The following is a 27,275-nucleotide window of genomic DNA, read 5'->3' as shown; positions in this document are numbered from 1 at the left end:
GCCGCTGGCGCCGCCTTCCTCCGCCGCCGCCACGCCGGATCCGGCCCGGTTAGCCCGACCCCTCCGTCCCCGACCTCCGGCCATGGTCTCCCTCCTCTCCGGCGTCCATCTCCGGCGAGCTCAGCTCCGCCTCGATCTGGATCTGGAGGTTGACTTCCCCCCTCTGTTTTTGCCCAAGTCCTAAAATATTTTGCATAATCATGCCTTGTTCATCGCATCGTATCTCTGCATCCGTAGCTCCGTTTTGTGTGTGTAATATGTCAAATTGTTCGTCTCAATGAGTACTTCATTTCATTCCATTGCATCATATTCATTTGAGCTCATCTTGATGCCTGAATCATCGTTGCAAGAGTGCTTCATGATATTGTCTGTTGTCTGTTAACAGAACTTGCTCATTTGTCATTTTTGCCATGATTGATGTGTGCATCCTATGAGGTTGATGTCTACATGTGTTTTGATCTATGATATGTCTTCTTTACAGAGGTGCTTATCATGTATTTTTGTGATCAATGTGGTGACTATCACAAGCATGCAAACTAGGCTTCGTGATATTGCTGATTTTAGTCCCTGTTCTGCTGTTATTTTGATGCCATGTAAACATGATGCTACAGAGAGATCCATGCATATTTTGAGATACTTCAGTAAGGGTGTTTTGAACATATGGTTATGCTATATCCATTCATGCCCCTGGTTGCAATTATGGAGTAGTCTAGCATGTCATTTTCGTGTTCTACTTTTGCTACAAAATGTTTCCTGGCAGATTGTTTACATGTTATTCAATTTTGCCAAGGTTGTTGTAGTTGATCCTTGCATGCTATGAACTTGTTCTTGTCTTGGTTTGTTTTATAAACATGTCTTCTTGCTGATGCTATGCTTATCTTGTCATGCAATGACTTGTGGTGAGTGAATCAAGCTTGTTTAGTAGGGTATTTGCTGTTACTGTTTTGCTAGGCTGAATCTGTTATTTCGTGATGCTATGTAAACCTGCTGCTACAAGTCATTCTATGCATAATCTGGAGATGTTCACTAAATATGTTTTGTTCTACATGTTATGCTCTATCCATCCATGCCCCTGTTTGCATTTATAGCCTGCTGTAGCTTGTTCATATCTTGCTCCAAAGTTGCCATATAATGTTGTTGTCAGCCTGTTAGCATTAAGTTCAGTTGTTGCCATGATTGTTGTTAGTGTTCCTTGCACCCTATGAACTTGCTCTTGCCATGCTTAGCTTCACAAACATGTTTTCTTACTGTTGGTTGCCTTACCATGCCATGTATTGCTCTGTGGTGAGTGTTACAAGCTCATCAACATGCCTTCATAATTCTGTTTCTGCCATGTATGAATCTGTAATATAACTTGCCATGTTTACATGGGTGCCATCATATTTTCTGTTCCTTTTTGGCTGATGGTCAGTAAGGGACTTTTGTTCTATGCTTTTAGTAGTTTCATGCCATGCCTTTATTTGCCATGATAAGTTCCTGTAACATGTTGTTTGATAGCTCTAAACATTGCAACCTGATGTTATTTTCTGCAAAGTCTGAATTGTTATTATTTGCAATCTTGTGATGTGTGTTTGAGCATGTTCTAGTGATTTCTGGAGATAGCACAGTGTTCATGTTTTGTTATGCTTTACCTGTACATCATATTCATGCCTTTTGTTTTTATGTTGAGATGTTGTAGCATATTGTTTTGATGCTTGCAATATGCCTAGTTGCTGTTTTGGACAGCTTGTACTTTAAACTTGTTTCATGTGTGTGTTGAACCGTTGCTCCGTTTTGAGTGTGCTCTATATGAAACTTGCTTGATTTTGCAGTAGTTTCATATTATCATGTTGCATCCTTGTTTTGGAGTGTTTGCTTGATGTTTGTATGCATTTTGCATCAATGACATGTTTAACTTGTTTTGCTCATATCTTCTAGGCCGTAGCTCCGAACTAAATGAACTTTATATGTAACTTGACTAAAATCTCATGTAGATCATCTTTGTGCATCTTAACTTGCTGTTTAACAACTTGAACATAAGGTTTATTCAGATCTGGACGAACTTCGAAATTTGCATATGAGGACTTACCGGAATTGTTATATGTTGTTCCCGGCCTCATTCAAACTTGCCTTGATGTGTTGCTCTTGTTTGCATCATCTCTTGCCATGAGTAGCCTCATCTAGATTTATCATGCATCATGCTTGTTGTGCATCATGTCTTGTATATGTGTGGTGTGTTTACTATGTTGTGTGCTTCTTCTTGTTAGTTCCTGTTTCGTTGCGATCGTGAGGATTCGTTCGTCTACGCTTGGTTCGTCTTCGTGGCTTCATCCGTTCGTCTTCTTCATGGACTAGTTCTTCTTTCTAGCGGGATTTTAGGCAAGATGACCGCTACCCTGGATCTCACTACTATCATTGCTATGCTAGTTGCTTCGTTCTATCGCTTTGCTGCGCTACCTATCAATTGCTCTTCAAGCCTCCCATATTGCCATGAACCTCTAACCTTTGACACCTTTTCTAGCAAATCATTGCTTGGCTATGTTACCGCTTTGCTCAGCCCTCTTATAGCGTTGCTAGTTGCAGGTGAAGTTGAAGATTGCTCCATGGTGGACAGGATTTTGGTTGGGATATCACAATATCTCTTATATTATTAATGCATCTATATACTTGGTAAAGGGTGAAAGGCTCGGCCATATGCCTGGTGTTTTGTTCCACTCTTGCCGCCTAGTTTCCGCCATACCAGTGTTATGTTCCCGGATTTTGCATTCCTTACGCGGTTGGGTGATTTATGGGACCCCCTTGACAGTTCGCTTTGAATAAAACTCCTCCAGCAAGGCCCAATATTGGTTTTACCATTTGCCTCACCACCACCTACTTTTCCCTTGGGAGTCGCTCTCTCGAGGGTCATCTTTATTTCAGCCCTCCCGGGCCAGTGCTTGTCTAAGTGTTGGTCCGAACTAGAGCCCTTTGCAGCGCCCCCTCATGGAAACTTGAGGTCTGGTTTTAGTTGTACGGATTGCTCATCCGGTGTTGCCCTGAGAACGAGATATGTGCAGCTCCTATCGGGATTGTCGGCGCATCGGGCGGTCTTGCTGGTCTTGTTTTACCATTGTCGAAATGTCTTGTAAACCGGGATTCCGAGTCTGATCGGGTCTTCCTGGAAGAAGGTATATCCTTCGTTGATCACGAGAGCTTATCATGGGCTAAGTTGGGACACCCCTGCAGGGTATAATCTTTCGAAAGCCGTGCCTGCGGTTATAGGAAGATGGGAATTTGTTAATGTCCGGTTGTAGATAACTTGACACCAGATCCGAATTAAAACGCATCAACCGCGTGTGTAGCCGTGATGGTCTCTTCTCGGCGGAGTCCGGGAAGTGAACACGGTTTTGGGTTATGATTGATGTAAGTAGGAGTTCAGGATCACTTCTTGATCATTGCTAGCTTCACGACCGTTCCGCTTGCTCTCTTCTCGCTCTTATTTGCGTATGTTAGCCACCATATCATACTTAGTCGCTGCTGCAGCCTCACCACTTTACTCCTTCCTTTCCCTTTAAGCTTTGCTAGTCTTGATACCCATGGTAATGGAATTGCTGAGTCCTCGTGGCTCACAGATTACTACAACAACAGTTGCAGGTACAGGTTAATCGATGATCATGACGCGAGAGCGATGCTTGTTTGCGTTGAGTTCTTCTTCTGCTTCTTCGATCAGGGATAGGTTCCAGGCCGGCAGCCTGGGCTAGCAGGGTGGATGTCGTTTGAGTTTCTGTTTGTGTTTCATCCGTAGTCGAATGATGCTCTTATGTATTGTGATGTTGTATTCGAGTGGCATTGTATGCCCTATGTATGTATCCCCATCTATTATGTAATGCTGATGTAATGATATCCACCTTGCAAAAGCGTTTCAATATGCGGGTCTATCCTTGGTGGGACCTTCGAGTTCCTTTTGGATAGGGTCGCATATTGGGTGTGACAGTGGACGCGGCCGACGGCGACCGGAGAGGGGAGCGAGCGAGCGTGGGAGCAGAGAGGAGAGCGAGCGAGATCTGGTCGGGCGCGGGCGGTCTGTCTCTGCCGACCCGACCGCGTCTGTCTTAAGCACAAACGGCGCCGTCACCGCGTCCGTTACGCCACGTCACGCATATTGGGCCCCACCTGTCGGAAACGCCCTCAACCGCGCGAAATCACTTGTTCAGTGCAATCTGCAACACTGTTACTGAATCCGCGGTGGATTTTGCAAATGATTAGCGACCATGTTATTTTCTGCAAGATAAGCCCCAAATGTGGTGGTTTCTTGCAATTCACTCGAGATGTTAATATTTTTTTATGAAGTTAGTTAAACTTTATAAAGTTTGACTTTGACAAAATCTTACATGCAGACTATAAAAAATACGTAATTAATAGCCAATAAAGCGTGTATATATATAAAGCGAGAAGACCACGGTGTCTCCTTATCCATGACCACCTCTTGCTCCGTAAACCCACTTTTCCGACGAAAACCCTGATCACAGCGCAATGGGGTTCACCGCCGTAGCCATATCGTCCTCCAAACCAAAGTCCCGCTCCGAGAGCCCCCGCAACGCGGCCCTCGCGTCCACCATCTCCGCCAATTCGGGCAGCACCGGTCTTCCTTATCCCGGCAGCGGAGGCGCCCAAGATGGTGGCCGCGGCTTCGGAGGCCTCCTATCGTGGCTCTTCAACGCCGGCGCGGCGCACGCCGCGGAGGAGAAGCCGCCGTCGAGGGACTGGGACGCGCACGAGTTCGGGGCCAGGACGACGGTGCCGTTCGCGAGGCTGCAAGGGGCCAAGAGGTACAAGGTCTCCGACGTCAGGTTCCTCGACCGCCGCGCGCTCGGCGGCGGGGGCGCGCGCGTCACGGGGCCCGACGATCCCCTGTTCGAGGGGGCGGCGCTGCGGCCCGGCGAGGTGTATACCCGGTCGCAGCTGCTCGGGGAGCTCGAGGCGCTGTCCTCGTGCGGCATGTTCGAGGGCGTCAGCGTGGAGGCGGTCAGGCCCCAGCCCGACGGCACCCTCGGCCTAACCGTCTCCTACGCCGAGACCCTCTGGCCCCCGGCGAAGTGGTTCAGCTGCGTCAACGTTGGCGGCCTATTGCCGGCGCAGGTCCACGAGGTCGAGGACGATGACATGACGGAGAGGGAGAAGATCGCGCTCCGGCGGAGGCATGAGAGGGCGTATCAGCAGCGCCTCGGGCGGGCCAAGGCGTGCATCCTGCCGGAGCCCGTGCGCGGAGAGGTGGTGGAGATGGTGAGGAAGCAGGGACGGGTGAGCGCCAGGCTGCTGCAGAGGATCAGGGACTGCGTCCAGAGGTGGTACCACGACGAGGGGTTCGTGTGCGCTCAGGTGATCAATTTTGGGAATCTTGACGCCGGCGAGGTTTTGTGCGAGGTCGTCGAGGGGGAGGTAACCGGGGTGGAGTACCAGTTCCAAGACAAGCTCGGCAATGTCGTCCAGGGGAACACCCAGCTCCCTGTAATTGACAGGGAGCTGCCCCAGCAGGTATATGTACTGGAAACACCATGTACTACATGAAACAAACAAACAGCATGATAGTTAGGATAATCTTGTTATTAATCACCATAACCATCAACTTTCCACAATTCATGTCAAGTCCCAGACCAATTTAGAAACACCATCTGATCCTTCTGTTCTTTTCGAGCAGTCCTATAATTTTGAATATAAGACTGCTCTAAAAAGAACAGAAGGATAAGATGTGTTTCTTTGCTTGACAAAATTACTACTATGTGTTTTTGTTTCGATCGCAATGTCGTTGAACACACATTCAGAAAAACGCCAAGACAGTGCAAAGCAGTACTACAAACCTTTTTTTCTTGGATTTGAGGATTTGACCTGTCTCTGTTGATCTGCCGTTACAGCTTCGACCAGGTCATATCTTTAACATTGGGGCAGGGAAACAAGCTCTGAAGAACATAAATGCGCTCGGACTATTCTCCAACATAGAGGTGAATCCACGACCTGATGACACAAAAGAAGGGGGCGTAATTGTTGAAATCAAGCTCAAAGAACAAGATCCCAAATCAGCCGACGTGGAGACAGTGTGGAACTTTGTACCAGGGGATCAGGGACGACCAACTCTTGTAATGTGTCTACATACTTGTAATCTTTTTTACAGTATCTTGTTAAAATCTGTCTGAAAATCACTGAGCAAGTTCATACTTCAGATGTCCATCATTGTAGTTTAAGTCCTGTTGCTGAACCTTATGCATTTTATATCTGAGTTTCAGGCATCCATTCAACCTGGAGGAGGTGTGACCTTTGAGCACCGCAACATCGGTGGCCTGAACCGATCTCTCACTGGTTCTTTCTCATCGAGCAACCTGCTCAACCCTCAGGTGAGTTGGCAATGGATGATTTTGTATGATCAGTGAGTGTGTTTTCAGTTTTGCTGTGTGCTGCTCTTGATTATTTTTAGAAGCATTCACTTGGTTGGTGTGAGAGGAATTTTGCTTAGGAGAGAGGCATATATCCACACATCTGGAGATGTATTTAAGCTTATATATCCATGTTTTTGTTTGGTTGGTTGTTAGGATGATGTTTCATTCAAGCTCGAGTACACACATCCTTACTTGGACGGTGTGGAGGACCGGAGCAGGAACCGTATCTTCAAAGCCAGTTGCTTCAACACCAAGAAACTCAGCCCTGTCTTTGTAGCCGGCCCCAACATGGACGATGCTCCACCCATCTGGGTCGACAGAGTTGGAATCAAAGCTAACATAACAGAGGTTTGCATAAATGCAGTACCCCCTCAGTTTTGAAATGTAGAACATTCCAACACTTAATTGACCAATAATTATTTCCATTTAGTTCGATAGCATCAATTGTGTATATCATACAATGTATTACATGTTATTGAACTAAATCATTAGCAAGATATATACGTCAATTGTGTACCTCCTTTCGCATACTTATATCTCCATGAACACTCAAATTAATCCTTTTCATGAATCATATCCAATGTGTGTAAGTTAACGAATTAAAATAAAACCGATACTGGATTTGCAGAACCTCACAAAGCAGAGCAAGTTCACTTATGGCCTCGTGTTGGAGGAGATCACAACGCGTGATGAGAGCAATGATGTGTGCACACATGGGCTTCGGACGACGGCCACCGGTGCCCTTGGCATGGACGGCCCCCCTACGACGTTCAGCGGCACCGGTGTGGACAGGATGGCGTTTCTTCAGGCCAATGTGACCCGGGATAACACGGAGTTCGTCAACGGCGAGACCATCGGCGACAGATGCATCTTCCAGGTATGGTTGAAGTGGTTAATGAGTAAATTCTTAAGACTTTCCGTTTTCGCATATGATTCAAAGAGCTAGCTTTGGAGTAGTTTCATAAATAAAACCATTGTTTTTTTATTGTCCTAGAAAAGTGCATTATTCTATAGAAGGCAGTTCATCGTCAGGTTTGGCAAGAAGAAATGCAGTTAATTTACTCCCAAAGTTTTGTAGGAAAAAAAAATGTTCTGTAGGAGTAAAATGCAGGTCCTGTAAATAAGTTCTCCAATGGTGAACCAACCAAGTAAATCCTCTTGTGTCGCAGGTGGACCAGGGCCTGGGCATCGGGAGCAGGAACCCGTTCTTCAACCGCCACCAGCTGACGGTCACGAAGTTCGTGAACCTAACAAGCAAGAGAAGGGAGCCGGGAAGCCGCCGCCGGCCGTGCTCGTCGCCCATGGCCGCTACGCAGGGTGCGTGGGGGACCTGCCGAGCTACGACGCGTTCGCGCTCGGAGGGCCTCACTCGGTCAGGGGGGCTACGGCATGGGCGAGCTCGGCGCCTGCAGGAACCTTCTCGAGGTCAGCTGCTGAATCTGTTTCTGTTCGGTTTCGACTTGGACCAGAGCATTTCCGACGCTGCTGTTAACCGTGTACTATGTATGCAGGTCGCGACGGAGGTGCGCATCCCTGTCCCCGTGATGAAGAACACGCACGTGTACGCTTTTGCCGAGCATGGCACCGACCTCGGGAGCTCCAAGGACGTCAAGGGGAACCCTACAGAGTTCTTCCGCCGCGCCGGCCAGGGATCGTCGTAAGGCGTGGGCGTCCGGCTTGGCCCGCTCAGGGCGGAGTACGCCGTCGACCACAACGCCGGCACGGGATCCGTCTTCTTCAGATACGGCGACAGGTTCTAGACTGGACGGATGACCGGCCCTCCGCGCAACCGCCCCAGCTCAGGCCACATATACATTTTCCAACGTGTACTTTGCTTCCACATTCACCGTTTGTTAGCTGCTAAGGTATTCCTGCACTGTACATTCCATGTTAAGACTACACATTGTCAGCTGAAGGAGAAAGGGGCCCAGTTCAGAAATTTTCCATAGAATTTCATGCCCGGTGTAGATGGTCCCAGTATGATAAATGCGAAAAAAAGAGACAATGTTGTGAACTTTTGAACGGATAATTAAACCAAAAATTGGGGGACAAGAAAACTAGCTCTTCACTGTTGGCATCTCATCTGGTATCCACTTCCACTCTATGCCCGGCTCATATACTGCCCGGTTCTCGAGTCAATTAGAACATCATCGCCTACATCAACGAAAGACGGCACATTGACAACAGCTCCTGTTTCCAGAGTTGCAGGCTTTGTTCCTCCTGCGAAACAAGGTAAGGAAATAATTCAGATGACGTTAACCAGCTCTAGGGATCATCAATCTGATCAAGCCAGTATCTGAGAGAGGATGCAAGCTCATCCTTCATTCTATAAGATAGAAGCAAGAGGTCTCTTCTAAAGTTGAAAAAACAGGAAACCATACTAGGAGAGATATTGTCCAAGATCTTGGCGATTAACCAATAACATGAACATAAAAGGCTGTTGAGAATTCTTCACTCGAAAAGAAACGTCAATGTTTAGACAAGCGGCCGCTACCAAATGATGTGCTCGCCTGAGTGCAAAAGATGCCTCAGACACAATGGGATTACTTGTCGTTGTATGATACTGCTAATAAACTCTTAGAACAGGTGCAGCAGGTTAGATCTGCAAGATAGAGCACTCTCTGTACCTTGTGCACTGTCACCTTGCCCTGGATCAGCCTCGGTTACGGTCAGCCTAACAGTGATGGGAAGATCAAAATCAATGATCTGCAAAATTTAATACCGTCAGTGTCCAACAGTATGTAGTGTGCACGGATATACAGTAAAATTAACTAGCACAGTATCGAAAAGACCGAGAAGGTAATAGCACATAATAGGAAATACCCGTCCATTCCAGTATAACAAAGTGCAGTCCATTCCTTCTTTCAACCACTTCTGCCTGTCGCCAACATCTGACTCGTTTAAGCGGCTCTCTTCAAAGGACGTCTGGAAAGGTAAATTATGATGAGAACAGTTGCACACTTGAAGAATGCACAATACCGATCGCTAATAAGCGATGATGATTGGTTGAAAATAACAGATCGTTTATTCTGTATTTGAGGTTGTCTGCACACAAAGGACACCTCATTTCAAACTGGTTTCTACTTGTTAAGTTTGATTTTAGCTAGTGTGTGACGAGTGGGATTTCAGGCTCCACTTCAATGAAATTGGATCATTTTTTTTGGAAGGAGAATGATGGCAATGGATAGCCCACCCATGAAGATACCCATCCCCCATGCCCACGGTAGTGCTTGTCACCCGCCCATGAATATTTCCATTGTTAGACAATCATGCCCATACCCGATAGATATCCTTGCCATTGGCTACCCACGGGTTCTTCTCAGCATGCACAAATAACAACTCAAACATAGCAAATAAGCTCAACAACTATGTATACAATACCAACAACATATTATGATGACGGGGGTAGGGTTTATAATTATATATGTGATATATCTCTGATGACCCACATGTAATATGAAATCAATTTTTTTACTTAATCATTAAAATGTTAATCGGATGGGCGGTGGGCAACCCATGGGCAAGAAATTATACCCATAACCTCCATGATTGGGTTACCTATGGACAAAGATACTGTATCCATACCCTTCCCATGCGTCTCAGATACCGGATATCAAAACCTATGCTTAAAACTGCCATCCTTAGACCAGAATTGCATTATTGGATCGAAACATCTGTGAAAAGTCTGGCTCATAATTTCATCAAAATATGATAAATTTGGAGAGTTCGCCTTAATTTGGCTCATAATTCCTTATCATGCAACTTCATCATCATCTAATAATAGTGCCACATGTCTACATTTTTTTCTTCAGCAATCTGTGCATAACTCAGTACATAGTTATCCACATCACATAAACTCCTGTAGTTACTGGCTTACTCTAGCTTCCTAACTGTCCGAAATTACCTCATCACTTACAGCATGTGCAATGAGGTAGACGTATGAAACATATAGGCAGGTGGCAGGTAATTGTGTTGTGACCAAGGTTCTGAATTCCGGTTGGAATTTCTGTTAATAGACCAGTTACTTGTTCTTTTGGCCACCCCGGTAGAAGAAAAAATACCAGCCAGTGCTGGATAAAATTTATTCGAATTCAACAAATTTTGATCAAAGTTTGTTTGATTGATTTTGGGTGAAAAATAACCGAGTTCCAGGTAACCGGTTATTCCAGCCCCTAGCGTCAAAACAAACAGAATCGAGAAACAAAATTGTCATGACATATTTGAGTCAAATAGATGTACGTACCAAATCCATGAACACAAACTGGGAGCCATCCTTGTAGGTGAATTGTTTGGTTTCCTTTGAAATAGAAGCTTCCTGGATCTGAAAGTGTAAGAAAGTGGTAAATGTGTAACTACAATGCGCTGCGATATAAATGATAAGTGTAATAATTCCATAACTGATGAAGTGATGAGATAAGTCAGTATCCTATATACCTAAATAGTTGATCCCCACTACTCAATTCTCTCAACATGCACACATGCCACCTCATCACGCCACTCATTCTTTCTCTGAACATGCATGGTAAATGGTAGTTTATATTCTCTCTCAACATGCACACATCCCAACTCACCACACATGCCACCTCATCAATTACACCAATCCTCTCTCTTAACATGCATGAGAAATGCTACTTATATTCTCTATATATTTACAATTATATAATAATTAAATACAATATATTATTTCTATTTTAAATTTCACTAAAAATATGTCAACCAATCCCCAAAGCAACGCGCGGGTTATCATCTAGTTTGATTAACTAATGAGTACAAATACAGAATTACAGATGTAAAAATGGAATTGCTAAATGCAGCATCAGATTCTGAAAAGCGAGTTTCTGCTCAGATTACCGTACTTCCAGCTCGAAAGGTTTTCTCAACTGTGTTGCCAGTGATATAATTGCGCATTTTTGTCCTCACAAAAGCGGCACCTTTTCCAGGTTTGACATGGAGAAACTCTGTTGTTGCATGGAGGGGAAAAAGTTCATATAGATGCTTCTCACATTGATTGTACGAAATATAGAACAACAACAACAATAAAGCCTTTGGTCCCAAACAAGTTGGGGTAGGCTAGAGCTGAAACCCATAAGATCTCACAACCAACTCATGGTTCTGGCACATGGATAGCTAGCTTCCACGCACCCCTGGTACGAAATATAGAACAATTTTATAATATATGTTTGCTAAATGGACGGCCTTTCAGCCTTTGCTTTCCATGCGTAGAGAATTATCTTTAGCTGGACCCTTGTAGTTATAATTTTGCTTGAGTTAAGCACTTAACTGAAACTTTAAAGCTCAGTTCACAAGGGTTCAGTATCTGTACCATTTCGCTACAGAGATTTGAAGAAACATAGCTAGCACTGAGGGTGCATTGAGAGGTGAGTGGGTGACACATGCTCCAGAAGGGAAAATAAGGACATGTAGCAGTGAATTATTTACGGAAATTTTAGATTAAACTAACATAAGTGAATACGTTCTCCTAAAAACAAAAAAAAAAACTCGAAAAGGCGGTCATACCCCCGGCCTCTGCATGGCCCTTAAAACTACTCCCTCCGTTCCATATTACTTGTCGCTGATTTAGTACAAAGTTGTACTAAATCAGCGACGAGCAATATGGAACGGAGGGAGTATAAAACAAGAACTTCCACAGATATTCTGGGAAAATGCTACTGAGTGATAACACAGGAATATGTTTTTTTTAAGACAAACACAGGAATATGTCGAAGTGCCAAATTGACCCTGCTTACACAGTTTGGAACTATAATAAAACAAATAACTAACCGTTGGGCTGAGCAAAGAGGAGGTACGTTCACTGAATTTCTCAGATTATGCAATGGGGCCTTCAGGTGAAAGAAGAGAAACTACGTTCACTAGCATATCCACCCAGAACCAACCATATGTAGAGGAATGTGATTTTGGGTGTTACCAAGAATCTTCCACGGCGCGCCGTCCACCTCCAGGTTGAACCCCACCTTGATGTCGTTGCTGGACAGCGCGTAAAGCCCTGAAGCGGAACACACTATGATATCTCCTACTAAAAAGAAAGCTTAGGTCGAGGAGAGAGGAGAGAGGGTCACTCACGGGTGAAGCGGGAGCGGAGGGGCGCGAGGCTGAGGGGTCGCGCCGCGGCGAGGCAGGAAGGCGGCCGCTGGAGGTCGAAGAGGGAGGAGGAGTTGGCCGCGATGCGGTGGTTGTGGGTGGCGCCGGCGAGGTGGCGGAGGGCGGCCATTGTTTTCGTTCTCCGTTTCTTCCTTGGGCGCGCCGCTAACTCAGCCTGAGTGATGGTGATAAGGAAGAGGATGACGCCGCTGGGATCCTGACTCACTTTGCCTGTGTCCCGCCGCAGGCCACAAGCCTCCCTCTTCCTGACATTGTGGGACCCACTTGTCACAGGGGAAACACTCCATTTGGGATGGCACGAAATTTGAAATCTCTACTAGAGAGGGGCATTTGGGCTCCTGGTTCACATGAGCCGGGAGTGAATTTTTTTTTTGTTAAAAATACTAAATAAATTCAAAAATCAAAAAAGTTTTTGGAGAAAGATGGTGGAGTGTGTGATGTCCGTGCCAAATTTCAGATCATTTGAATGTTTGGGTAACTCTCAGCAAAAAAAGGACTAATTTGGGGTCTGTGAAAAAGTTTACTGTTTGGATCCCGATTTTTTGCTAGAGCTACTCAGATGTCCAAATGCTTTGAAATTTGGCACGCATCTCACGCACTAAAATATCTTTCATGCAATATTTTTCTAAAAAAATTTATAGTACTTGTTTTGAATTTACTGTTCACGGGGTGCAGATGAGTTTGGGCTCAGAATTGGATTTTCGTCTCTATTATCCTATTCTGTTTTTCTATTTCCCAAATTAGAGCAACTCTAATAGTTCATGTATTCTTAAATAAACTACTGTTTGCAGAAGTTGAGACAAAAATAGCCCTCCAAGAGCTCTTGTAAAACCGAATTTTTTTATTGGATCCCGTATAATCACCCCTTGCCGTTTACAAGAAGATGACGAGCGGGTAGCCGTCTGAACTTTCCGTTGTACACCCTCGCGCCGCGACCGCCATGCTGCGCTGCCGCCGTCCCGACGCCACGTTGCATCGCCACCATCTCGCCATGTTGTGTCGCCGTCGTCCCATATCGCCACGTCGCGTGGCGCCGCCGCCGCGAGCCCGTGCAGCCCCACCTCTTCTCCTACCAGCAAGGTTGCGCCGCCACGAGGTTGGCCACAAGCTTGCATTGCTGCAAGGCCTCTCGCCACCAGGTCGCGCGCACGTCCGCTGAGAGGCCACGTGTCGGGGGTTGGATACGACATATGCCAAAGGATGGCTTATCATGGTGGGAGCGAGTAGAACGTCGCCGGTGCCTGGAAGCGGGATGAGGCGAAGACATGCACGCCGGCGGAACTTACCCAACTTTAGGGCTCTCCTAGGAGATAACACCCCTACTGCTGCTCTGCGGGGTCTCCGCATGATCACTAAGGCAAAGTGACTACAATGGTTCTCCTGGAGCTATTTCGGGAGGCAGGAGAGGGCAAGGCTAGCTCTCTCTCCTCCCTGTGCTATCTGGTCTATCTCTATCTAGGTCCTAACCCTTTGCATGGGTGCCCCGGGGGGTTTATATAGGCCTACCCCCCGGGGGTACAATAGTAATCCGACTGGGCGCGGGTCCCAGCCGTCTGTCTCTCAGGCCGCCGTCCTTCCCGCCGGCTTCTGGGGCCCGCCGACTGGCGGGTCCCACGAACAGGCTTGATACTGTAGCAGCACTCTTGATGACGTAGGCTCGGTCATTGGGTCGTGACAACAGTGCCGCCATCTATCGGGCGATCACTATCGCCATTCCCCATCCTATCTGGTTAATGGCTTGTGGGGCCCTGGGGAGGAGTCGGTCGACTCCCACAGGTCCGTCTTCGGGGCGCTCAGGCCGCCTTCGGCCCACCCACTGACAGGCGGCCCCGCCGTCTTCGGGTCGTACATGCCAGCGTCGTGGGCACAGTGCGTTGCGCACTGTGGCTGAGGTCAGGGCAAGCATGGCAACAGTGCCGCGCCTCGTCGGAGATCTTCCGGCGATACGGCTCACTGTAGCCATGTCGGCCCTTCGTAAGCAGGGGGAACGGCCACGCCGTGACCGTACCCCACATCGTACTTTGAGATGAGGGAGGAGTCATGGGCCGACTCTCCATAGTCGGCCTCTCTGGAGGTCGCCGGCTCGGAGTCGGCTTATCTCGGAGTCGCCGTCTGGGACTCGGCTTGTCTTGGAGTCGCTCCTGGGACTCGGCTTCAGGGGCGCGGCCTGCCCCGATGTCTTGAAAGGTCCTGGGACTCGGGTTAGCCTACCCGTGGCCCAATACTCCGACAGTAGTCCCCGAAGCTGGTGAAGCCCTGCGGACGCTGCATTGTGGGGTTTCAACAGTTTCAACCTTTCAGGAGCGGACTCTGGAACTCGGCTGCCGTCTTCCCTTGGGCCGACTGTCGAGAGTCGGATGTTTAGCGAAGAGCCTCAGCTCGAAAGTCGCGGCGGGAAACCAGGCGGCGTGCCTGATACGCTTCCCCGCGGCCATCATGGCGGTCCTATCGCGTGGCGCCACGTGGAGAGGGCAGTCTGCCTGCCCACGCGCGCGACGGGACGTGCCGTCAGGTGGGGCCCGCCATTACCGTGCCTTGGCATACGAACGGATCCGTTGCGGCCGTGGACGGTTGGTTTTCCCACGTCATTACTGCGCGCAGTAACTTCGTGGGGTAAATCGTGGGGCGGCGTGGGGCATCGTGCGCAGTTAATCCCACGCCCGCCCCCTCGGCTTCTCAGCCCATAGGGCTATAAGTAGGGGGGGGGAGCGGAGCGGCACAACACGCGCGCCCTTCTTCCCCGCTCCGCCGCCTCATCTTGCCTTCTCTTTCTCCTGCCTCCGCCGTTGAGCAAGAGCACTCCACACCATGGCGATGAGCTCTTCCTCCGCCGCGGCCCCCGCCGTGCGCTCCGGCGTATGGGACGGCTCGGAGGTAGAAGAGGAACACATCGAGTTCCTCCACCGAACACGCCGTCTTCCCAGCGCGGACCTTGTGCGTGCCCGCGCCGCGCCGGAGGGGGAGATCCGGCCGGCGCCGGAGGAGGGCGAGCGGGTCATCTTCCGCTCGCACCTTATGCGCGGCCTGGGGCTGCCGGCGAGCGGCTTCTTCCGCTCGTTCTTGGAGTTCCACAGCCTTCAACCGTGCCACCTCACTCCGAATACGGTGGTGTTGCTCTCCGCCTTCGCCACTCTGTGCGAAGGTTTCCTCGGCGTTCTCCCCACCATCGAGCTGTGGGGAGAATTCTTCTCTTCTAAGCTCGGCACGCACGTCGCCGGCGTGCCGGCTCAGTGCGGCTACATCGCGCTGCGGCGCTCGACGGTCGACAACCCCTTTCCTCCCATCACGCTGATCAAGTCAGTGAAGATGTGGTAGCGCTCATACTTCTACGTGAAGAACCTCGCCTCCGACAGCGACTGGGTGAACCTGCCGCCTTACAACGCTGCCCCCCTAACTGGGAGGCTCTCCAGCTGGTCTCACCGAGTCAAGACGCTGACTCCCGCCGGAGCCGCCGCCGTAGCGCGACTCCGAGTCTTGACATAGTCGGAGGGTCTTGTCGGGGCCGACTTGCTGGCCGCCTTTGTGGCGCGCCGAGTTCTTCCGCTCCAAGGTCGGCCTCACCTGATCTGTCAGATGAGCAGCCTCCGAGACCCGAGTCGGATGAGCACCAAGGAGATGCCCCGCGCGGAGGTGGCAAACATGGTGAATCATATCGCGAACTGCGAGTTCGGGGAGGACTGGAAGTTCGACAAGGAGCCGTACTCGTGCGACAACCCCCCACCAGTGGTAAGTCGCGTCCCCCTATTGTTTTGTCTTCTTTGCGGCCGACTCTGGCTTCTGACTCTTGTCGGTTTCTTCTGAGCTAGAATCCCCTTATGCAGCCTGCAGCCGGCGCCACGAGACAGCCCCGCGAGTATGTTCCCGATCGTGCGGACAGCGACGTCGACGACCCCGACTTGGCGGCGGCGATGGAAGCCGACGCCGAAGGCGGGGGAGAAGGAGCAGAAGGCGACTTCAGGCCCTCGGCCACCTTCGCTGACTGGCCTGATGACGACGCCGAAGGGGAAGTCACCCCGCGCCAGCAGCCGAGGGTCGGCTCGTCGGGCGCCGGCTCCTCCGCCGGCCTGGCTGGCCAAGGCGGCGCGAAGAGGCGTCACGCCGGGCCGAGTGCGCCCGGTGGCAAATTGAAGAAGTTCAAGGGGGCGGCCACCACGACCAAACGGGAGGAGGCGGCCGCGAAGGCCAACCGCTTCCGAAGGGAAGTGAGAAGGCCGCCGCTAGTCTCTGTGTAAGTCTTTACGCTTTTTTATTTTCCTTCGCTGAATCTTGTCCGAGTCTTTTCTTTTATACTCCCTCCATTCTTCTTCAGGGCCCCTCTTTCCCTCGAGAGAGTCGCCGTCCCCTCCGTCATGGGGTCGGCAGAGACGTCCGCCAATACTCGGCGGGCCGACCCCGCCGCCGACCTCTGAGAGGCGACGGAGCGAAATGCGCGGGAGAAGCGCGAGGAGGAGGAGGCCGAATGTCTGGAGAAGGCGGAGGCCGACAGGGCGGCCGCCTCCGCCCAGAAGAAGCTGGAGGATGCCGAAGCCGCCCTTGCGGCGAGACGGCGTGCCAAGGAGGTCGCGCGTCGCCGATCGGCGATGCTCGCCCCCCCACTGTCGTCTGCACCGCTGCCTCCGGAGTCCATGGGGCCGACCGGAGAGGCCGACACCGAAAACCCCGTCGTGGAGAAGGAGAGCGGCGAGGCTTCCATGTCGGACACTCTCGTGCCGCCACCGCCGCCTCCACCGCCGTCTGGGAGACCGCATGGCAAATAGCCGGTGGGTCCGTTGGAGCCGCCGGTCACGGATGAGGCCGAGGCGCGGCTGCTTCTCCAAGTCACCTCGCCAGTGCGTCGCCATCTTGAGAGAGCGACCTCGGCGCCGCGACCTCGGGAGACCGGCGCCGCCAGCTCGGCAACCTTAGACGCTGAGGCCACAAGCGCCGCGCCCACCGGGTGGTTGCGCGGAGGCGGCACCGGGCCGCTGAATCAAGCGCTTCTGGACGTTCAGGCGAAGCTGCGCGCTGAAGGCGACGCCCTTCAAACTTGCACCAGGGCGCATCTGGCAGCGCGGACGGCCGTCCGAGTACGTTTCCTTCTTCTTTTTGATTCTTGTTTTTCTCTGTGGGGGCGCGCCAGCGCACCCACTGGGTGTAGTTCCCGAGTTTCGGGCCGGCTGCTGAGCAGGCGGTTCGGAACTCCCTCTAGCGAGTTCCAAATACTAACTTTGTCTTCAATGACTTATTGCAGGAGTATCACAACCTCTGCGCCACTGCCTTCAACCGCAATGTTGAGGAGTTGAGCAAGCGGGCTACCGACTTGTTGGAAAGCCGGAGTAAGTTCTTCTTTTTCGCGGGGGCGCGCTGGCGCACCCGCGGGCTATAGTCCCCGAGATTCGGGCCGACTGCTGAGCAGTCGGGCCGGATCTTTCCGACGATCTTCTTTGCTGATGACTTATTTGTCTCTTCTTTCGTTCTTCAGGAGCCAACGCCGTTCTTCAGGAGCAGTTGGGCAAGGCCAATACTGCCCGGCGTGCCAAGGAGGAGGAGTGTGGCAAGCTTGCCGCGGAGCGCGACCTGCTGGCGGCGCAACTGGCCGAGCAGAAGGAGCTGCTCAAGAAGGCGCAGGACGAGGCCGAGAAGAAGGAGGCCGCTCTCCTGGCCGAGTTCGAGAGCGAGCGCTCCTCCTGGATTGACAAGGAGGCGATGCTGACCTCCGGCTTCCACGAGATCGAGGATATCGTTGATGGTAAGTTTCTTTCGTTTCTTCGAGCTTCCGACTATGTGTCAGGCCGACTTCTGATTTTTCGACTTGCTTCTTTTTTGTCTTGGCAGACTTCTTCCCTGGTCACTCGCAGGCAGTCCCTCTGGCCATCGAGGCTGCTCGTGAGGCGCAAAGGGCAAACGGTGAGGAGATCGCCGCTAATGCCCCCCCGAACCATCGATGAGCAGCTTCTGAGCATTGAAGCCCGTCTTCGTCCGGCTCACCGGCTGATGCGCCGGCTTCAGCGTGCCGGCGCCCAAGCGGTTGCCGCCCTGTGGCCAGGCACGCCGGCTCTGCGCACCGCCAGCCGAACTGCCGACTGGCTAGAGGTCGCTGCTGGCCGTCTTGAGGCCTGGAAGGGCTCCTCGGCCCGGGCCGGAGCGTGTCGGGCCTTGGAGTTCGTCAAGGCGTGGTATCCAGGGCTGGACCTGGACCGTCTGGCCGCGTTTCGGTCAGAAGCCCAGGCTGAGATGGAGGCCGTGGAGGGCGCCCTTATCGAGCGTGCGGCGGCCATCGCCGAGTACACGGACACCAGTGTCTTCGTCCTTGAGCGGGCTGAAGGCGGCGAGGAAGCGCCGCCAGAGTGGTTCGGGATGAACCCGGAGTATGGCGAGGACTCGGCGGAGGTGATCGACTCCAGCACCGAGGCGGAGGACGAAGGCGAGGCAGAGGTGCCAGAAGACGGAGCAGGCGGCCAGCCTCAGCTCGACCGCGCCTCCAGCAACGAGCCGCGTCGAGAGAAGGCGACTACCGCCGTAGGCGATCAAACCGAGACCGCCCAGCCGACTGCCCCGGCGCCTGACACCGCCATCTCTTCCAATCCCCCGATCCCAGATGCCGCCTCCTAGGCTGCCTTTTTCGCCTCTGTTTGTCTGTCTTAGTAATCTTTTGAAAACTTTGTTAGATTCGAACAATTCCACCAGCGGGGTGTATCTTGAACTTCTATTCTAAGATTCGGCCAAGGGCCTATGTAAGTATTTATCCGATTTCCGTCTTTCCTTGCTTACTGCTCTTTAGGCTTTTTCCCTTTGCCGCCTTCCTTTAGTCGCTACCTTGCCAGTCGGACAGCCGCTCTGCGGACTGTTGCTGGGTCAAGTGCTTGGCTACTTCGGGAAGGCAAGTACTTGGCCGTTTAGAGTTTCTTTAGCAAGTCGGATAGAAAGCGACAGGCCGACTGCCCAAGAGTCGGCCGTCCTTGATAGAGGCTAATAAAGACGGCAAGCCGGCTACTCATGAGTCGGCTTTCCGCTTCAGAAATGCTGGAGGCCATCTTACGCTATGTTCGTGCTTTAGGTCCTTAGCCATTTTTCGTGTGGGCGCCCGTTCTTCCTCACTCCTGCCCGCCTCACAGTCGCTCTGCGAGCTGCGGCTTCGCCAGGAGGCGGATTGGGCACCACGCACTACTTGTCTGACTGCAGGAAGCTCCTTATAGCGCAAGGCGGTGAGTCCCCGGGCCGACTAGTCTGGCCCGGTGCCAAGCGGCTTGTAATGAAAGTAATGTACTCGAAGGCATAATTTTATCATACAGATAACAAAAAGGGCAGTCCCCGAGCTCGTCTCGGGGGGCCCAAAGTCTTAGTACTTTAATACAAAGGGGTAGTGTGATACATACTGCATCAACTGTAAAATCTTCGAAGAAGATTTGCATTCCACGGGCGCCTGTCTCTTTGCCGGAGTCGTCCCTCTTGCGCGCTCGGGGCTTCTGAGCGTCGATCAGATAGTAGGCGTCGTTCCCTAGCACCTTGCTGATGATAAAGGGGCCTTCCCAAGGTGCCGACAGCTTGTGCTGGCCGGCTGTTCGCTGGATCAGCCGGAGCACAAGGCCGCCTTCTTGGAAAGATCTTGGCCTGACCTTCCTGTTGTAGTATCGATGCAGACTCTGCTGGTAGATGCTGGACCGGCTGAGTGCCAACAGCCGGCCCTCTTCCAGCAGATCGACACCGTCTTGACGTGCTTCTTCTGCTTCTTCCTCGGTGTACATGGTGACTCGCGGGGAGTCGAACTCTATGTCCGTTGGGATGACGGCTTCGGCACCATAGACGAGGAAGAAGGGTGTGAAGCCGGTTGACTTGTTTGGAGTCGTGCGCAGACTCCAGAGGACGGTTGGCAGCTCCTCAAGCCAACAGCCGGCAGATCGCTCCAGTGGTACGACGAGTCGAGGCTTGATGCCGGATAAGATGAGGCCGTTCGCTCGCTCCACTTGGCCGTTTGACTGCAGATGGGCAACGGACGCTAAGTCCAGTCGGATGCCCTGTGTCGCGCAGAAACGGGCCAAGGCGCCTTTGGCAAAATTCGTGCCATTGTCGGTGATGATGCTGTGTGGGATGCCGTACCGAGTTGTGATGTCAGCGATGAAGGTCACTGCAGTCGGACCATTCAACTTCTTGATGGGTTTCATCTCCACCCACTTGGTGAACTTGTCCACTGCGACAAGTAGGTGAGTCAAGCCACCTCGTGCCGTCTTGAATGGTCCCACCATGTCCAGGCCCCAGACTGCAAAGGGCCAGGCGATGGGGATAGTCTTGAGTGCGGAAGCTGGCTGAAGTGGCTTGGAACGGAAAATCTGGCACCCCTTGCACTTTTGGACTAACTCTTTGGCCTCTTCCAGGGCGGTTGGCCAGAAGAAACCGTGCCGGAAGGCTTTGGCGACGAGTGCCCTGGAGGCCGCGTGGTGACCGCACTCGCCTTCATGGATGTCTTTGAGGATTGCTTGGCCTTGTTCTGCCTCGACGCAGCGTTGGAAGACGCCGGTAACGCTGCGCCTGACCAGCTCTCTGTTGACTATGGTGTAGGCTGCTGCTCAGTGCTGCACTTGTCGAGCCAAGATTTCATCGGTTGGCAACTCTCTGTTTACTAAGAACCTGAGGATGGGCTGGGCCCATGAAGGTGCTGCTATTTCTTCAACTGCCACTAGTGTGACTTGGACAAGGGCGGCCGGGCTGGGAGGCGGCGGGTTGGAGTCCGCAGCCGCTTGCTGATTTGACAAAGTCCCGGGGCCGACTGGAGCAGTCCCCGGGCCGAGCTCTGGAGTCTTCGATCTTGCCACCGCAGTCCCTGGGCCGGGTTCTGAAGTCCCCGGGCCGGCTTCGACTGTGTGTTTCTTGGAGTCGGATCCGTCTTCCTCAGGCGGAGCCGGCACAAAGATTGAATCTGATTCTGGTGATGGCTTGATAGAAGGCTTGAGGAGGAGCCAGAGGGCGACACCAGATGGTATTGCCTGGCGGGTGGAGCCGATTCGTGCCAAGGCGTCTGCTTGGTCGTTGTCGTTCCTTGGCACGTGGAGGAACTCGCACCCCTCGAAGTATCCACTGAGTTGCTAGACGAGGAAACGGTAGCTCACCATATTTGTGTCCTTGGCGTCCCAATCGCTAGATGATTGCTGGACCACCAAGTCAGAGTCGCCATAACACAGGATCCGGCGAATGCCGAGTTCTTTGGCAAGCCGGAGCCCGTGGATGAGCGCCTCGTACTCGGCCACGTTGTTGGAGGCGGCGAAGTGGATCTGCAACACATATCTGAGCTTGTCGCCCTTGGGGGAAGTGAGGACGACGCCGGCTCCCAAGCCGGTGCACATCTTGGAGCCGTCGAAGTGCATCCGCCAATGGGTGGAGTCGGGCGCTGGCGGCAGATACTGGGTCTCGGCCCAGTCGACGAGGAAGTCGGCCAGTGCTTGCGACTTGATGGCGGTGCGAGGCTCGTAGTAGATGGTGTAGGGGGCCAGGTCGATGGCCCATTTGGCCACTCGGCCAGAAGCATCTCGGCTTCCGATGATCTCGGTCAGCGGAGCTGTGCAGACCATAGTGATTGGATGCTCCTGGAAGTAAGGCTTCAATTTCTTGGCGGCAAAATGCACGCCGTAGCACATCTTCTGGTAATGGGGGTAGTTCTGCTTGGAGGCCTACAGTACCTCGCTCAAGTAATATACCGGTCTCTGGACAGGCAGCACCTTGCCTTCCTCCTTGCGCTCGACTACAATGATCGTGCTGACTACTCGGCTGGTGGCGGCAATGTATAGGAGCATGGGCTCTTTGGGAGTCGGAGCCGCCAGCACAGGGAGAGTAGTCAACATCTTCTTTAGTTGGAGAAAAGCCTCGTCCGCCTTGGGAGTCCACTCAAAGAAGTTTGTCTTCTTCATGAGCTGATACAAGGGGAGAGCCTTCTCGCCCAGCCGACTGATGAATCGGCTGATGGATGCCAAACAGCCGGTGAACTTCTGCACATCTAACAGTCGTCTGGGTGCTTCCATCCCCTCGATGGCCTTGAACTTCACAGGATTGCACTCTATGCCGCGTTCGGAGACCAGGAAACCGAGGAGTTGGCCAGCTGGTACTCCAAAAATGCACTTCTCTGGGTTGAGCTTGATCTGGAATCGGCGCAGATTCTCAAATGTTTCCTTGAGGTCCTCCAGCAAGGTTCCACGCTTCTCCGTCTTCACTACTACATCATCCACATAGACGTGGGCATTTCTGCCGAGTTGCTTCAGGAGGCACTTCTGCATGCAACGCTGAAAGGTGGCGCCGGCGTTTCTTAAGCCGAACGTCATGGTCAAGTAGCAGAAGGCTCCAAACGGCGTGATGAAGGCGGTCTTCAGTCTGTCAGCCAGGTTCAGCTTGATCTGGTGATATCCTGAATATGCGTCTAGGAAACTCAACAGCTCGCATCCGGCTGTGGAGTCTATCACCTGATCGATTCTCGGCAGAGCAAATGGGTCCTTGGGGCAAGCTTTGTTGAGGCTCGTGTAATCAATGCACATCCGCCACTGCTTGTTCTTCTTCAACACCAGTACCGGGTTTGCCAGCCACTCTGGAAAAAACACTTCCATGATGAAGCCGGCTGCCAAGGAGTCGGGCTATTTCTTCTCCAACAACTCTTCTTTTTTCTTCTGACAGGCGGCGCAAGGGCTGCCTGTCGGGCTTCATATCGGACCGAACGTGTAATTTGTGCTCGGCGAATTTCGTCGGGACACCAAGCATGTCCTTGGGGGACCATGCGAAGATGTCACGATTCTCATGGAGGAAATCGACGAGCTCGCCTTCCTATTTTCTGCCAAGGCCTGTGCCCATGACAGCGTATCTCTCTGGGTGCTCCAGGTCCAACGGTATCTTCTTTGTTTCTCTGGCCGGCTTGAATGATCCTTCTGCTTCCGACTCCTTGGGGTCGGGCGATAACTCGGGCTGCTTGCCGGCCATCGCCACGACCCGATCAAGAAGCCATTTCTCAGCCGCGATCACCAAGGACTCGGCCAGCCGGCTGCTTTCGGCCGCGCAAGCGGACGACTTCCTGTAGTCGCCGGACACGGTTAGGATTCCCTTGGAACTCGGCATCTTCATCTTGAGGTAGGCGTAGTGGGGGACCGCCATGAACTTGGCCAAGGTGGGTCGGCCAAGCAATGCATGATATGGGCTTTCAAGGTCCACCACCTCAAACCAAATTGGCTCTCGGCGAAAATGATCCTTGTCTCCGAAGAGGACATCTACCAGGATCTTGCCGATTGGTGAGCAGGAAAGGCCAGGGACGATTCCGTGGAACACAGTCCGGCTGCTCTGAAGCCGTCTTCGCTTGATTCCTAATTTCTCCATTGTATCCTTGTACAGGATGTTGATACTGCTGCCTCCGTCTATCAGTACTCGCGAGAAGCGAGCGGCCCGCCTATCTGTGGCGAGTGTGGCGCCTAAGACCAAGGCGTAGGAGCCTGGACTCGGCATCACCTCTGGGTGATCAGCTCTGCTCCAACTGATAGGCTTTTCGGACCAATGCATGAACTCTGGTGTACTTGACGCAACCGCATTCACTTCTTGCTGCTGTTGGCGCCTGCTGCGTCGGTCATCCGCTACACTGGTGAACACCACGTAGGCTCCGTGCTCATCCGGGAACTCATCTTGTATCGCACCGACTGGCTTGACGGCCGGCTGCTGGCGCGGCAGTGGAGGAGGCAGCCCAGCAGGAGGGGGAGCGAGCAGGCCGTCCCGCTTGGCAATTCTGGTCAGCCAGTGGCATTTCCTAGTGGTGTGGTTTGACGGCTTCACGCTGCTGTGGAACTTGCAGGGACTGTCTAGAGTCTGCTCGTAGGAGAAAGCCGGCAGCCAGTTGGACTTGCCGCCCTTCTGTCAGTTCACCGGAGGCGGTCCCTCCAACAGCTGGTCCTCTGCTGTTGCCACTTGCCGACTGTTGGAAGTCGGCTGCGGGGCTTTGCGCTTCTGGTCACTCTGCTGTTGCCGCCGACTGGTGTCTCCAGCCGGAGTTCTTGGAGCGTGAGGGGCGACTTTGCCAGTTGTGCTAACCCGAATCTCCGTCTTCATGGAGGAGTCGGCCGTGGCATACTTGTCCGCTGTGATCAGCAGCTCATCAAGGGTCTCCGGCTCGTCGCAGAGGAGCTTGTGCTTGAGGAGGGTGCCTTCTCTGCACCCGGCAGTAAAGTACTCGATGGCCTGCACCTCGTGCATGCCCACGCAGGAGTTCCGGAGTTCGCCCCAGCGCGTGAGGTAGTCGCGAGTAGACTCGTCAAGGCCTTGCACGCACAAGGAGAGTTGGCGTGGCTTGGGAGGTCGCTTGTACGTGCTGGTGAAGTTGCGGACGAAAGCCTCGGTGAAGTCGACCCAGCTGTTGATGCTGCGAGGCTTCAGACTGTTCAACCACGTCTGGGCCGAGCCCTGGAGCATGAGCGGGACGTATCTTACGGCAACACGCTTGTTGCTGTTCGCTATGTTGACGGCTGTGGAGTAGTCGATCAGCCAATCTTCCGGCTTCACGGTGCCGGTATATTTGGGCGTGTCTCGGGGGAGCGTGAACCCTTTGGGGAAGGGCTCATCTCGGATGCGGGGTCCAAAGCAGGGGGGACCCAACTCGTCTTCTTCTTCCAGCGCCAGGGATCGGTGGAGTCGGTCGATCCGGTGGCGGGCGTCGTTCTCTCCGACTCTCTCTCGGCGGCCAAGGTGGTCGCCGAGAGTCGGATGTTCCACGGGCGGCGGGGAGACTCGCCTTTATCTGCGAGGAGGGGGAGGCAGGTAGTCGTCCCTCCGTTCCACCGCTTTGGGGCGGCCGTCTTGGTCGCGCTCGATGATGATGTGAGTCCGACTGTGGCTGACAGCCGGCTCCTTGTCCTTCTTCCCACGGGCCCCGCCAGTTGGCGTCCGAGACGTCGCACCTTGGTCTCGGCGAGGCGGTGGGTCGTTGTTTTGGCGCTGCGGCGCCTCGGTGCGGCAGCCGGCATCATTCTATGCGGCAGCCGCGTCGAGGAGCTGCTGAACTCGCTCCGTCATTACGCGGCGCTCTTCGCCTTCGAAGTTGTCGAGCTCGTCTGCCGCCGCCTGGGCGGCATGGATATTCTCTGCGGGCATGGCATACACAGGGCGATCAGCCCCGAAGAGGTTGGCGATCACCGCGCCGCGCTGTCGGACCGCGCCTAGGCGGCTAGGACCGGTCGGAGCCGGCGAGCCGCCTATGGCGCGATCCATCTCGCGTTGGTAAGCTTCTGACAAGTGCCTCATGCTTCCCAGCTTCTTCGCGCCCTCGACGAGCTGAAGGCGGAGCGCCTCCAGCGTCTCGGCGTCGGCGTCTTCCGGAATCGGCGCTGCAAGGCCTCGCAGGGCCGCGTCAAGCGGGTCGTGCGCTCCTTCGCCGGAGCGCTCGCCGTGGTCGAGGACGAGGACCTCAGTGACGGTGCTTCCGCCGCTCCCCGCGTAAGGGAGCGGCTCGTCGTAGACCACCACGTTGGTGGGGAACGCGTCGAGCGACGCAGTGTCAGAGTCGACCAGCATCGGGTCGGTGGATCCTATGGACTCCAGGTCCGCGGCAGGCTCGCCGGTGACATGGAGTTGGTCGAGGAGGCCCGCGAGGAGGCTCTCGGGGACACTCGTGCCTGCATCGGACACAGGCTCATCGGAGAGGCGAACCTCGCCGATAAGATCGGCGAGGCAGCTGGCCGCGCAGGCGATCTCAGCGCCGTGCAGCGCGTCGGCACAGACGCCATCCGGCGTGCCGGGCTGGCTGTGCTCGCCGGGAAGGAACAGGGCTCCCGTCCAGAGCAGATCTCCGGACGACGGTGCACCTCGCCCCACGGTGGGCGCCAAATGTCGGGGGTTGGATACGACATATGCCAAAGGATGGCTTATCATGGTGGGAGCGAGTAGAACGTTGCCGGTGCCTGGAAGCGGGATGAGGCGAAGACATGCACGCCGGCGGAACTTACCCAGCTTCAGGGCTTTCCTAGGAGATAACACCCCTACTGCTGCTCTGCGGGGTCTCCGCATGATCACTAAGGCAAAGTGACTACAATGGTGCTCCTGGAGCTGTTTCGGGAGGCAGGAGAGGGAAAGGCTAGCTCTCTCCTCCCTGTGCTATCTGGTCTATCTCTATCTAGGTCCGAACCCTTTGCATGGGTGCCTCGGGGGGTTTATATAGGCCTACCCCCCGGGGGTACAATAGTAATCTGGCTGGGCGCGGGTCCCAGCCGTCTGTCTCTCAGGCCGCTGTCCTTCCCGCCGGCTTCTGGGGCCCGCCGACTGGCGGGTCCCGCGGATAGGCTTGATACTGTAGCGGCACTCCTGATGACGCAGGCTCGGTCATTGGGTCGTGACAACAGTGCCGCCATCTATCGGGCGATCACTGTCGCCATTCCCCATCCTATCTGGTTAATGGCTTGTGGGGCCCTGGGGAGGAGTCGGCCGACTCCCACAGGTCCGTCTTCGGGGCGCTCAGGCCGCCTTCGGCCCACCCACTGACAGGCGGCCCCGCCGTCTTCGGGTCGTACAGGCCGGTGTCGTGGGCACAGTGCGTTGCGCACTGTGGCTGAGGTCAGGGAAAGCATGGCAACAGTGCCGCGCCTCGCCGGAGATCTTCCGGCGATACGGCTCACTGTAGCCATGCCGGCCCTTCGTAAGCAGGGGGAGCGGCCACGCCGTGACCATACCCCACATCGTACTTTGAGATGAGGGAGGAGTCATGGGCCGACTCTCCATAGTCGGCCTCTCTGGAGGTCGCCAGCTTGGAGTCGGCTTATCTCGGAGTCGCCGTCTGGGACTCGG

The 27,275-nt window shown here is 53.3% G+C and overlaps 2 protein-coding genes across 2 annotated transcripts; one reads left to right on the top strand and one right to left on the bottom strand.

Annotated features, from left to right (window-relative positions):
• Nucleotides 1-4,491: 4,491 nt before the first annotated feature.
• LOC119292594 (protein TOC75, chloroplastic-like) lies at nt 4,492-8,387 on the top strand. Its single transcript, XM_037571381.1, has 7 exons — nt 4,492-5,493; nt 5,871-6,092; nt 6,240-6,347; nt 6,543-6,737; nt 7,018-7,266; nt 7,559-7,814; nt 7,901-8,387. The coding sequence occupies exons 1-7, from the start codon at nt 4,492-4,494 to the stop codon at nt 8,251-8,253; spliced, it is 2,385 nt and encodes a 794-aa protein (XP_037427278.1). The 3' UTR covers nt 8,254-8,387.
• Nucleotides 8,312-12,704, bottom strand: LOC119295494 (elongation factor P-like). Its single transcript, XM_037573929.1, has 7 exons — nt 12,471-12,704; nt 12,316-12,393; nt 11,241-11,347; nt 10,633-10,710; nt 9,213-9,314; nt 9,017-9,095; nt 8,312-8,609 (listed from the first exon to the last, which is right to left on the bottom strand). Exons 1-7 carry the CDS (start codon nt 12,616-12,618, stop codon nt 8,491-8,493), a joined length of 711 nt encoding a protein of 236 aa, XP_037429826.1. The 5' UTR covers nt 12,619-12,704; the 3' UTR covers nt 8,312-8,490.
• Nucleotides 12,705-27,275: the final 14,571 nt, after the last annotated feature.

This window comes from Triticum dicoccoides, chromosome 4B, assembly GCF_002162155.2.
Source record: "Triticum dicoccoides isolate Atlit2015 ecotype Zavitan chromosome 4B, WEW_v2.0, whole genome shotgun sequence".
Classification (NCBI taxonomy): domain Eukaryota; kingdom Viridiplantae; phylum Streptophyta; class Magnoliopsida; order Poales; family Poaceae; genus Triticum; species Triticum dicoccoides.
The sequence above is the reverse complement of the archived record's forward strand: the minus strand, read 5'-3'. Positions and strand labels throughout refer to the sequence as shown.

Excerpts from the sequence above, each read along its gene's own strand:
- LOC119295494 (XM_037573929.1), bottom strand. The coding sequence starts at position 12,618 with ATGGCCGCCCTCCGCCACCTCGCCGGCGCCACCCACAACCACCGCATC. Across the intron at positions 11,348-12,315 it reads CGCGCCGTGGAAGATTCTTG|AGTTTCTCCATGTCAAACCT; the intron begins GTAACACCCAAA and ends ATGCAACAACAG. Across the intron at positions 8,610-9,016 it reads GCAAGGTGACAGTGCACAAG|GAGGAACAAAGCCTGCAACT; the intron begins GTACAGAGAGTG and ends CTTGTTTCGCAG.
- LOC119292594 (XM_037571381.1), top strand. The coding sequence starts at position 4,492 with ATGGGGTTCACCGCCGTAGCCATATCGTCCTCCAAACCAAAGTCCCGC. Across the intron at positions 5,494-5,870 it reads ACAGGGAGCTGCCCCAGCAG|CTTCGACCAGGTCATATCTT; the intron begins GTATATGTACTG and ends CTGCCGTTACAG. Across the intron at positions 7,267-7,558 it reads GCGACAGATGCATCTTCCAG|GTGGACCAGGGCCTGGGCAT; the intron begins GTATGGTTGAAG and ends CTTGTGTCGCAG.